This window comes from Oryctolagus cuniculus, chromosome 1, assembly GCF_051225735.1.
Source record: "Oryctolagus cuniculus isolate XC-2025 breed Fujian yellow rabbit chromosome 1, ASM5122573v1, whole genome shotgun sequence".
Classification (NCBI taxonomy): domain Eukaryota; kingdom Metazoa; phylum Chordata; class Mammalia; order Lagomorpha; family Leporidae; genus Oryctolagus; species Oryctolagus cuniculus.
This window is the reverse complement of record NC_142867.1, coordinates 214,342,494-214,355,769: the sequence shown is the minus strand read 5'-3', so window position 1 is coordinate 214,355,769 and position 13,276 is coordinate 214,342,494. Positions and strand designations below refer to the sequence as shown.

General features: G+C 40.3%; 1 protein-coding gene across 1 annotated transcript in view; it reads left to right on the top strand.

Annotated features, from left to right (window-relative positions):
• The window catches only part of SVEP1 (sushi, von Willebrand factor type A, EGF and pentraxin domain containing 1), a 210,656-nt gene that overhangs the window by 72,732 nt on the left and 124,648 nt on the right, over nucleotides 1–13,276 (top strand). The window contains exons 4-6 of the mRNA XM_002708072.6: nucleotides 1,993–2,151; nucleotides 4,094–4,273; nucleotides 12,607–12,786. Of these exons, the coding sequence (XP_002708118.4) occupies nucleotides 1,993–2,151; nucleotides 4,094–4,273; nucleotides 12,607–12,786 (519 nt within the window). The remainder of the gene's footprint in view (nucleotides 1–1,992; nucleotides 2,152–4,093; nucleotides 4,274–12,606; nucleotides 12,787–13,276) is intronic.

Below are 13,276 nucleotides of genomic sequence, written 5' to 3'. Positions count from 1 at the left end.
TAGGGGGATAAGGTCACACAGGGGCGAGGTGAAGGTATCAGGTAGGGCGTGAGGTCACGCAGGGGCGTGGCGAAGGCGTGGCCTTCCAGCTCACAAACCTAATCCATTTTAACCTGTATGCCTGCCTACTTCAATTGCTTCGAAATTCTAGCTGTGCCTCCACAAACTGGGTAACTTTCATCAAAGTCATCAAATCTCTCCAAGCCTCCATATGCTCCTCTTTAAAATGGATATAATAATGCTTACTAGCAAGATTAATGTGTGTTAATGTTAATAACTTAATACTACTTAGTAATACGCTGAGGTTTAGATTGGCTAATTTATGTAAAATATCACCACAGAAGTCAGACATTCCTTGGTCGCCACTCTTTTGAATAATCACCTGCATGCTGGAACCGTGCTACATTTGGTTACCTTAACTGAGCACTGCAAGTTCCTTTATTCCACAATTTATCTATCATTGAATTTCTTAATTCTAAGTCACTTTATAGATGCATAACTCCAGAGGGATGAAGGTACAAATTCAAATCCACATTGTCTATGCAGAGAGGGGATTCGAAGCAAGGTCAATTAGATTTCATATTTAATATTCTATTATTTTTTCTATGAGCCTCAGAGGGGCACCGTCTTTAATTCTTTTTTCTTCAAAGAATCCATTTCCCATCAGTTGTGCTATTCCCCTTAAGCCCTTCACTTTCTCCTTGTCCTTTCCAAGTGCTTTGAAGAGAAGCAGTGAGCCCAGTGCCTTTTGCATATCCCCAGTTACTCTCTGCTGGGAGAGGGCTGTGCAGTCTGTGGCGCAGGCGGAGCTGCATTGGACGAAAGAGAAAATAGAGGGCATCCTAATTATCAAGATTTTGTTATCCTTTCCTTTCTGTAGCAAGGTATTTTGAGGTCAGATCAAATCGACTTTTCAAAGTCCTTACTTTAATATTACTATCGTGGCCACCCACACCGTGTTAGCAGGTCCTAAGATGAACATTTCTTTGAACATGGGCACGCTTTGAGTAACCCAGAGAATATGTGTATGCACATATTCACATACACACCTGTACCTTTCAGGTTGGAGAAGGGACTTTAATGGAAACTCTGTCTGGAACCCTGCTACTTAGCCTAAGTGTTGTCCTGACCGTTTTCTGAAATTTTTTTCTTTTCCCCTTAAATAAAGATTGCACCAAAGCGAGAGTAAGGCTTCATCATGGTTTGAAAAAAAAAATTTCTGTTATGTGTTCAAGATCATTAATTACTTCTAGTACTTTTTTTTTAATTTACAAAGATTTATTAGAGTCAAAGACCTCCAGCCAGAGCAGCATGGAGGGGGGCTTCCAAGAGAGGGAAAAACCCAAAAGGCCCCTTAGCATTCAGGTTTTAAGTAGAAGTTTGAAGGAAAAAAACTTGACAAACAGATTGGCATTCAGTTACCAGACAGGGACAAAACCCAGAGGGCCTGATTTTCAATGCTCCATCCTGTCTGGCCTGCTCAAAATAAAACAACAGACCATGCAGAAGGGTGGGATAGGTAACTAGTTTTCACAATAAACTCAGAAACTTAGCTCAGGAACAGCTCCTTGCTATTCTCATGATAAATGTGGAGATTCTAAAGGAAGGAGGGTGGCCTGTTTGTTCTTGCTAAAGATAACATTTTGGGGGAAGGAAGCAAATATTTTACACCCAAAATTCCATGGGGACCACCCTAGTACCTTAATGTATGTTGTTTGAGTTTTCCCATGAATCAGCCCAAACATATCATGCTGTGTTATGTTGTGTTTCAGACTCATTGTGGAACTTAAGAGACTTCTTCATAACCTGCAAATAACAAACAAAGTCAGGCTTTGAAACAAAATCTTGTTTCTCTCCTTGTTTGAGTTATGTTATTATTTCTATGCAAAGCTGGTGCTTTGCTCCCCTGCCCCCCAGTTAATTTCAGATACTTTACTCACTTTCAATTACATGTGCCACATAAAATGGGCTTCTCTGACTTCCTGTCTTCAGCTTGCCCATCGGGGACCTACAAACCGGAAGGTTCTCCAGGAGGAATCAGCACGTGCATTCCATGTCCTGATGAAAACCACACCTCTCCACCTGGCAGTACGTCCCCCGAGGACTGTGTCTGCAGGGAGGGATTCCGGGCATCCGGCCAGACCTGCGAGGGTAAGTAAGGAAGTGAAGAAGCTGATCTCTCGGAGAGAAACGGTGCTGGTGCTGGCATCCAACTCATTGAGGATAAGCTGTGAAACCCCTTTCTGCAGTCATATTTGGGTGACAGGAATGCTTATTTTTTTATAATGTGTTTTTTAAAGATTTATTTATTTATTTGAAAGCCAGAGTTACACAGAGAGAGAGGGAGAGGCAGAGAGAGAGGTCTTGCATCCACTGGTTCACTTCTCAATTGGCTGCATCGGCTGGAGCTGTGCAGATTCGAAGCCAGGAGCTTCTTCTGGATCTCCCACATGGGTGCAGGGGCCTAAGGACTTGGGCCAGCTTCTACTGCTATCCCACGCCATAGCAAAGAAATGGATCAGAAGTGGAGCAGCCAGGACTCAAACCGGCGTCCATATGGGATGCCAGTGCCCATATGGGATGACGGCACCCATATGGCAGTGGCTTTACCCACTATGCCACAGCATTGGCCCGGGAATGCTTGTTTTTATTTCATACATTTTGTATACTGAACATTTCCATATCTTGCTCCAGAAAAGAAGGGGACTGAGATCGTGGGAGTAAGGTAACTATGAAATCAGAAAGACTTAGTACTTGGGGGAAAGAATTCTAAAGTTGAAGAAGAGAGCAACAATTTTACAACAAAGTTGAATAACAAAAGAGTTAATGAGCTAATCTCAATCCTGGTGGTAGCCTAATTCATTTAAAATTATCCTTTCATAAGTAAAGTGTCTCATTATTATATCAAAAATGAAAGATCTAAATAGGAGCAGGCATTCGCTGTAAAGGTTAAATTGCCTCTTGAAATGGCTCAGTCTCATATAGAGTGCCTGGGTTGAGTTCCAGCTCCTCTGCTTCCTATCCAGCTTCCTGTTAGTGTTAACCTTTGGAGGCAGCAAATGATGGCTCAAGTACCTGGGTCCCTACCACCCATCTGGGAGACCTGGTTTGAATTTCAGGATTTTGGTTTTGGCTTGACCCAACCTCAGCTGTTATGAGTATTTGGGGAGTGAACCAGCAGATGAAGATTTCCCCAGCAGATATAAGATCTCCACCTGTCTCTGTCTCTGCCTTTCAAATAAGTAAATAAATTTAAAAATATTTAAATAGCATATTCCATGTACAAGAAGCTGTGGGTCCTGGGGTCTGCAGCAAAAATACTTTGCTAATCTTATTTGATCTTTATTTTTGTGTCATCTCAATTACAAGGGAAAATAATGACAAGTAAAAGTCAATGTATTAGTTCATTGTCCATTACATAATGAAATACCTGAGAATGGATAATTTTAAAAAGAAAGGGATTTCTTTAGCTAATAGTCCTGGAGGTTTAAGGGCACAGTACTGCCATCAACTTAGATCTGGTGAAGCCCTCATGGCAAATGGTCTCATAGCAGTAGGAGCAATTGTAGGGGGGAGATCGCGTCACCAGACAGGCAGCCCGAGAGGCTGGGGAGTGGCTTGTTCTGTTATTACAGCCCTCTCAGGAGAACTACCTGAGATTCCATAAGAACTGAGTGATACCCTCTGGGGTCGATGCCCCAGTGACTTAACCAACCTTGCACTGAGCCCCACCACTTCAAGCTCCCTCCGCTTCTACAAGACCGCACTGAGCACTGAGCCCCCAAATAAGAACCTCTGTGAGACAGTCTCCAACCATACCCAACCACAGTCGTCAAGATGAGAAAATGTCGTGCCCACAGAGATATCCCAATAATATGTTTTAAAGCTGAAAAATAATACTCAGACTCCATTTAAAATATAACTGGGAATAAATACCTAAGGAATGTTAGATAAAAGTTCTTCTTCCAAAAACTCACAAATTCAGAAGTAGTAAATGGAAATGCAATGGGGAAGTGAAAGCTTTGTCTAAAATGCTCCCTTAAGCACACCAAAGGCTAACTATGCTTTTTGATTTTATTTCTATAAATGTTAGTTGTCCACTGCCCTGCCCTGAAACCTCCTGAAAATGGTTACTTTATCCAAAACACTTGCAACAACCACTTCAATGCAGCCTGTGGGGTCCGCTGTCACCCTGGATTTGACCTCGTGGGAAGCAGCATCCTCCTTTGTCTACCCAATGGTTTGTGGTCCGGTTCAGAGAGCTCCTGCAGAGGTATGCAGACTGCCAATTCACATTGTTTACTGTCTTGCTTGATCTCCTTGATTTAAGCATTAATGGACCAGTCAGTTCCTTGTTTCTTTTTTTATTTCATAGACTACAGACCACACAAAAGGAAAAAATTATAGGGAGCTTCATGTCAGGACTACTAAGTTGTTTGACCACATCATCATAAACTATGCCCTTTGTGTTCCTTTTATGAATAAGCAAAGGAAAGGATTGCCTGAGAAGTAAATGCATAGGTTACCCAAACCTCAGATTTCAAGTAGCCAAGACAGGGTGCCAAGTTTTGGAATAGTTACTGTGAGGAGGTTGATTCTAGCTGTAATTGATTGTAGGACATAGGGGACCAAATGAGTATGCTGCATCAGGAAATGTGAACCAACATGTGCTCTGCAGCCTTTACTTAGGGTAGATCACATGCTGTATAATGTGGAGAACTGGCTATGGTGAGCTACCAGGGACGCTAGTCAGGCCGGTAGCAAAGGGAGACATACCACAGGTAGAACCTGAGGTTTCTACATCAAACGTAGAGAAACAGTGAGCAGTATGGTACTCAGCTCACTTCCACCTGCCATCTCCAGGACCCATTTTCCTACTTCTTGTACTGTAGCACAGCCAACTTTGTAAGGTTTTTCAAGGCTTCACAGACAAAGTAGAAAGAGAAGTCTCTCTAAGAAAAGGTAAGAGCAGAGCAAGCCAAGGACTTGAAGATCCCCACCAGAATTCCTGCCCCTGATGCTTCTTCATACTGTATCCAAGAGTTGAGGCCAACATAGTGATTCTAAAAAAAGTATTTATTGATTTTCTGAAGTTCAAACTTAATTTGGTATACTGGTTGGTTGGTTAGTTGGTTGGTTTTTACAATCTTTTCCCTACTACTTTCCCTTAGCATCCTTTGATAATGCAATAGCTAAGGATTTTGGCTCCTTTGAGATTCCACAAAACACAGAGCCTACTGGTAAGAAATTCTGTCCTCTGGTCCTCTCATGGCTCCCATTCTTATAAGGAAAGCCCACCTAGTCACCAATCCAAGATCACCGTGAAGGCCAGAAGACATCCATTGTATTTTTCAACTGCTGATACTGACCTCATCTGTAAATATGAATTTGCCTAAAGCAGGTCCTAATCCAGTTTCTTATCTACAAAAAGTCAAGGAAATAATGGAGAGGACCAGAAGATTAAGTAAAGAACACAAGATAGAAAACAGTAAGGAAAAAAAAAAATTAGAATCACTGAGATTCAAAGGCAAGTACATTGCTAAAATAGAACCAGGATTCCAAGAGATGAGAGAAATCTAAGAGCAAAAGGATTTCTTAGAGGAAAAAAAAACAAGACTAGTGATATAATAAACACAGTGTTTAAAGCCAAATCAATAAATAAGGAAACTAACTTAAGAAATTCCTGTGAAAGTGGAGTAAAATGTAAAAGACAAAAGAGGGAAGAATAAAGTGATGTGAGAGTAATCCTAGAACACACACCCTCTCATACTGGAAATCAGAATGCAGTGAAGCAGAGGATCAAAGAATGTGTCTCCATGCTGAACTATTGAAAATAAATATGCACAACCCAAATTATTCCTATCCAGTATAAAAATCACTTAGTGAGTGCCAGAAAAAAAGTTATCAAAAACAAATCCATGTCTGGAAACTATCTCAGTGAAATTTTGGAGTGCCCTGGAAAAACAGAAAATGAAGTTTGTCTCATGGTTAGAAATAACAGTACCTACGAAGAGAATCAGACTAGCTTTGGGCCGTGTGTTAGTCATTCTAAATGTTGGAAGATAAGAGTATGTTTCTAGGATTCTGATGGGAAAGAATCAGTTCCTAGAATTTTTAATCTTAGACAAACTTCTGTTTATGAGTCAAGGCAAAGGAAAAGCATTTTCAGTCTTGCAGTCTCAAGTGCTAAAAAGCCAGGAACGATTGCTGAAAAAACTAATTGTAGAAGACCTATAAAATAATATGTCTGTGAAATAAGCAGTAAGAAGTTCTGTGTAAAATCTCCACCTCTTCTGCCAAATGCCTCATAGGAGGGTTGTAGTTTCAGCTTTCCACCCAGTAGGTTCCAAAGAAGAATGAGAAGTGCAAGGTAGACTCCCCCTTTAGGATGAGGCCCTGCCCGGACCTCCATCCTCCACAATCCTTACCTAAGCCTTGCGTCATACACTAACAGGACAAGAGATGGCCGTGCCTCTCAGGATGTTATCTCTTTGCAAACTGTTTGCACAGCCTTGATTGTCCCCTGCCCTGGCTTTGATGTTGTGAGTTTTGTGTAAATAATCTGTTTACAATAACAGTCTGTGGCATCCTGTTAAAATAGCAGAAAGTAGACTAATACCCTTACTTTTATTGTTAATTAACCTATCACCTTCGCTAGACTATAAATTCCTTGTGAACACGCAATGTGTCTTTTCCCCTCTCAATCTTTAATCATGCTTCTGGTGAATAAAGAAAGATTGGAATTTAACAAATTCACACATTGATTAATATATTCATTGATGAACATTGATAAGTATCGACACAGATGGCCTGTTTCTATCACTTCCCATTCAAGAGCATCCTTGTTCTCTTTTGCTTAATTCCAATTTAATTGCTACTCTAATGTAAATCATTTTAATCAGAGTAAAAGAAATGCTAGAGGGCCTTAGATCTTCCTAAAAATCCCTTCAGCTTCACCACCAAAGCTACTACCTAACTTATTGGTACACCAAGTTGTCCTGGATGAAGAAACTCAGGCCTGTCCACCATGTCTCATCAACACTACTTAACAGATTTAGTTACCTGAGATGTTGTTCTATGAAACGTAGGAGTATGCCAAATTTCACTAAATTTAAAATACACTTTTTCGCATTTTAACATCTCGAAAATTGAGATGAACCCTCCAACCAGTGGCAGTAAATCCTTTACTGGTTTTTATAGTGCATAAAGCAATGGTGTACCTCACAATCAGAGTATCAGGGATTCAGTGAAATGATACTTGGGCGTGGATCTACTTCTGCTTCAGGGTGAGTAACATGAAAAAAGTCATAGTTTTTATAGCTCAAATATAAATCAAATTACAATGCAAAGAATATTTTAATTATGTCTTTCTTTTCTTGAAAATCTAAGACTGAGGTAGAAATGAAGATCGGTTAAAACGTGAAGCCTTTTTACACATTTCCTCTTATATCACTAATGCTCCTGTGTATATTGAATAACAAATAATTGGTAATCTTGATTCCTGTTCCTCCTGGGCACTCTTCATAACGCACATATAGTCATTTCCAATTTTGTCTGAATCTTGCATTTCTTTCTAAACAAGTAAGGATTCGTTTGTGGTTTTTCAGTGTTAACTAGCTAAATCACCATATCACAATCATTAAATTTTGTGGTATTTTTTTCTAACAAAAAATTTCAAGAAATGAAAACCCTACATTTAACATCAGATTTACATTATATTCAGTAGTAAATGCTATCAGAATTTGGAGACTGACCAGAAACATTTTTATGATTAGCTTTTAATATGAAAACCACAGCAGGCTCCTATGTTCTTATGCTGTCTGCTACATGATGATGTTTTGTCAAAAGACTTAAGTTTCTGTTTTCTAAAAAGACTAAATAAATATATACAGATTGATTCAACATGAATCTAATAAACATTGCAGGATTTTTCAGCTTGTTGAAATAAAAAAATTATATATCTAGCAAATAAACAAGTGTGTTCATTTTAAAAATTGTAATAAATGATCATTCTTGAGTGAAAAAGAATGTTGGAGGAATAAATAGACGTTCTTATAGTGCTTTGTTTTCCCTAAGGAGCAATAAAAGTTTATTAAAACCAACATTTCAGAAACAAGATAATAGTCTCATCTATTGTCAGTTCTCTTGAGAAATACTGCAGATCCATTTTCTCTCAGACTTGGAAAGCAGGAGTGATTTCAGCAGCTTATTGATATGGGTTTCCAGATTTTATGCAGCTTGAGCATAGGAATTACTCTCACTCAACTGTTCATCCCACCTGACACTTGGCATTGTGCTATACCTGATAGACACATTTAATAACAACTGAAATGCAGAGGACAAAATATTTCTGCACACTTGATGGATATACTTGGTGAAAATTGGATTTACATGATGGACACACTCTATAAAAAAATCACAATGGGAAAGGCAAATATTTCTACACATTTTTTCATTAATAGTTGACTTCAATCCAAACCATCCCAGGGGAAAAAGACATTAAGACTTATGGTTTAACCTGTAATCTAATTTTTGAGTTTTCTCCATGGAGTAATCAATCCTAAACATATATTTAATGCACTCAATATGTATGCTCTGCTAACTGATATAAATGGAATGGATTCCTGAGGAACAGTTTCTGTTAGTGACCTCAGTAGAATATACACTTGAATATTTTGCCTCAGCTTCCTTCTGTATGATTGTAAAATTAAATTTTTATCATAAACAAATATATATGCATGGTACGACAAATTGACAAATGAACTAAAGTACGAGTTCTGATAAAATTATTGAGTCCCAAACATTTTATTGAAAAAGCATTCAGAGATTGCTGTTGTCTTCTGGCCTTTAGTGTTGTCTGAGTGCTAGCTGAGAGCAAGCTGGACCTTGTTCTTTCATGGGGCTTGTAGGCTTCTTATCTATAAGCTTTGAAATGAACGTATTTGTCCGTGCCCATCCTTTTGGTGTAGCCAGCAGGTAGCTATGCTGGTTCCTCTCCATTTCCCTGTTCACGGCAGGAACGTTCAAGCCATCTGCTGAGAGGATGCATTTTGCCTCCCCATCATTTTGGTCCCTTCCCCTCTTTTATGCTTTTCCTTCCTCTACTTTATCCTACCTCTGTCAAAAGACAAAGGGCAACAAATGTAGCTATAGTTCTATCTGGCTTTTGTTTGCAATTCACTGCCTGGCACAGCCTCCAGTCTACAAAGTAAGAGAGCTCTGGGCAAAGCCTGATCAATGGGTTTTGATAGGCAGGAAAAGAAACAGAACAACAAAGGGAAAACCTGACTAGCATCAGGTTACTTACATTAGAGGGGACTCCCTTATTACACTGACTCAGATAAGCTGGAATCTTCTGCTTTGGGGACAAATTGCCCTATTTGGGGATCTATCTGCTTCCTTCAAGTTTCAGTTTGATAATGTGGCATGTAGCCGGAGTGACTGCACTTTGGTTTGACCTGGTCTGTTGGGGCCCAGTACAGGAGCTTATTCCAAAACAATGGTCCCCATAGCTTTGTTTGACATACCCTGTTCTTTGACTTCCCCTGTTCTCCCTTTATTCTTCCAGATCAACCTCCTCTGTCCCTTCCCCTCCCCTCCTGTCTTCCACCTTCCTTCACGCTCCCTTTCTCTTCTCTGCTTTCTTTATTCTCCTCTTTTCCTCTCCTTTACCCTCCTCCCTTCTTCCCCTGATTGGCGTGAATCTAAGCTAGACTGAAGAAAATGTGGTGTAGAAAGAGTACAAATTCTTAGGGATAGTTTCTTCTAAAGAGGAGCATCCACTAGGTCAGAGGCTCCCAATGGGTAGAGAAGATTACGGAGTTGAGACACTTGAAGGAGTGATCTAGAAGACAGAGGCGATTGTCAGGGTGGGATATTTGGATTAGTGATGGCAGAGTCTAGAGGAGGTATCAGCAAGAGGAGGATGGGGGTGGGTGAAGATACGGGCTTTGGAGAAGAGGAGGTTGAGAATACAATTTCAAATTGTGAAGAATACAATTTCAAATAGTGAAGTCACGAACTTGATGGGAGACAGAGAGTTCAGAGGAGCTCTAGAGCTCAAATGAGCTGCAGGTTTTCAGGAAGATAAAGAAGGAGAATGATCTGGAAAGGCAGTAAGGAGCAATAGAGACACCTGTCTGACATCCAAGCTCTGCCCCTAGGAGATAGTAAGGTTATGGTTAGAAATAAAGTGAACTGGGGGTGGCGAGGTGGTATGTAGAAGGTTAAGCTGTCATCTGCAGTGCTGGTATCCCATATGGATGCTGGTTCGAGTCCCAGCTACTGCACTTCTGATCCAGCTCCCTCCAATGCACCTGGGAAAGCAGCAGAAAATGGCCCAAAGTCCTTGGACGCATGTACCCACATGAGAGACCTAGAAGAAGCTCCTGACTCCTGGCTCCTGGCTCCTTGCTTCAGTCTGGCCCAGCCCTGGCTCTCTGTGCTTCCCTCTCTCTCTAATTATGCCTTTCAAATAAAATAAATAAATCTTTAAAAAAAGTAAAGAAAAAATTGAAAAGGCAAGTTTAGGATATAGGGAGATTTATTGAAGACTGATAACACGTCCCAGGGGCAGAAGCAAAGTGCCTGTTGGGTTAGATTTGGATCACTCCTGTGTGGGGGTAACCCTGGTACATGAGGAACTTTGGAGTCTGGAACTTCCTAGGATATTGTCATGAACAGGAATAGAGGGTATGATGCAATTAGTTGAAATGGACTCTAAGACACATCATAGGGTTTTGGTGGACTGAGCAGCAACTTAGTTTGCTGGGAGAACTTTAAGACATTGTTAAGGAACCAACAGATACACAAGCAGTCCAAATACCATCTTGTAGGTTTTCGGATGTATTGTTGAGGCTAGAGGGTCAGGAGTAGCAGAACTGAGAAAATTCGGATGTCTCTGGATACCATGGTATGGAAATGAGCTGAGGCTTTCAGCATCCACAGCACAGCCAATGCCGTCTAACCACTTTCTCATGGTAGTTTCAAAGCAGGTGGAGAAAGGAACCCTGTCTCCAGTTGTACCTGCTCACTTCTCAGACCAGAGGAATGTAATCTTAGATCACATGTGGTGGTTATGAGCAGGGTTAGAACACATACAAATCCCATGAGCTGAAAAAAAGGCAAGATCTTTCCCTAGAAAATTAACAAACATTGGATGGGCATTTGGTGTAACTGTTAAAACGTTGCTTGGGGTGCCTGCTTCTCATATCTCCATTCAAGTCCTGACTCTACTTTTTGTTCAAGTCCTGGCTCTACTTCTGATCCAGCTTTGCAATAATGTGCAGCCTGGGAGGCAAGGAGATGGCTCAAGTATTTGAGTCCTTACCACCCATGTAGAGGACTTTGATTGAATTCCAGATTCCTGGCTTTGATCTGACCCAGTCTTGGCTGTTGTGGGCCTTTGGGGAGTCAACCAATGGATAAAGATCTCTCTCACTCTCTCTCTCTCTCTCCCTGTGTGTGTGTATATCTGTGTCTCTGCCTTTCAAGTAAGTGAAATATATGATAGAGCATTTCCTTTTTTTAAAACAGTAACAAAGTAAAAATGAACATGTACAGGGTATAGATAATTAGGATTTATGTATAGCTACTGGTATCAAAGACCCCAAAAATAATGTTGTAAGCAAATTAGGGGTTTATTTTTCTCTCATCTAAAAGAAAGACAAATTAGGTGATTCAAAGCTGGGATGCTGGCCCTACAGTCACAAGAGTTCCAGGCTGCTTTTACATTTTTGCTTTTCCATCTTAGTGCTTGATATTTATCCTATGGTATTCTATAAATGTACAATAGTATGCTAGTACTACACCTCATGCCTGTATTTTTGAATAAAGAAAGAGGAAAGGGGGAAAGCAAAGAGCTCTCTCAATTGGAATAGTTGCCTTTAAATAGCCTCCCCACAAATCCCACAACTCCAGCCACGTCTCCTTGTCTCTCATGAATTGTCAAAGAGAAGAATTGTAGTCCTCCAACTGGGGATATTCCTGTGCTGAATAAAACTGGGGAGAATAGCTATTGGTGGGCAACTCACAATTGCTGCCACAGCCACAAAAAAGAAAGTCAATGCATAAATCAAGATTAGCATAGGATTTGCAGTAAGTGTGCAGAAGGAAAGAAGTGAAAAACTAGAGTGAGAGTTGTGGTCAGATGGTAGAATACTGGAGTTTAAGATGATAGAAGTTGGACAGCTTTGCCATTCCAAGACCCAGGAAATGCTTGTGGCGTCCCAGAACCGAGTTCATCATGAACCTAAACGTTGTCCCAGAAAAGACCCCTTCCTTTTATGGGACTATTACCTGGACAATTTCAGCAAAGGCTCAGCTGAGGGCTACATATACTGCTCTGACATCAATGTCCATTTAGTGCCAGGCCCCTGAATTTCAGTTTCCCCTCCTCTAAGGCCAGAAGACTGCAAACAGTGATAACTTTTAGGCAATGGCATTTACTGAAACATAGGCTTTGAATTGTCTTGGAATAATTCAAAAACTGATGGTGTGTTCCTTATTTGCCATTTTAAGAAAATAAACATGTCTTGATGTGAAGCATTACTAAATTTAAAATTATACGTTTGTCCATATTTAGTCAAGTGTTTGCATTTTATATAGTGAGAACATGTCCCCATCTCCGCCAGCCCAAACATGGCCGCATCAGCTGTTCTACGGGGGAAATGTCCTACAAGACTACGTGTTTGGTGACCTGTGATGAAGGCTACAGATTGGAAGGGAGTACCAAGCTTACCTGCCAAGGAAATGCCCAGTGGGATGGGCCAGAACCCCGATGTGTGGGTGAGTTCCGAGACTGGAATAGGCTTTCGTGATTCATTCTCCTGCTCTCTGTGGTCTCCAGTTTTCTGTGAAGACCTAGAACTGAGCTATAGCTCCTACTGCATACAAATAAACATCCACATAGACTGATGCCTGGTGTTATATACAAATAGCTTGTTTTATTTCTCTCCGCTGGTAAAATGACTTCTAAACTAAATAGGATTTTCCAAGTCATTGGAGTTTATTACAACTTCAGATGACATTGCTTTTTTTGAAAAATTGAGCTAAATTCGATGGATTTAAAAAAAAAAGTAAATGCTCTCTAATTTCCTCAGTTTGTTAATCATGATTTACCTTTACCTTGTGAAGGAAAGAACAAAATTTTGAAACAGTAATCATAAGAATCCTTTCATTATTAAACATAATCCAATAAAAGGCAACTCACATCTAATTTAAAAGTTGGGAAAAGAACAGTTTCAGGGAAAATTGAAAGAAAGATACAATGATCACT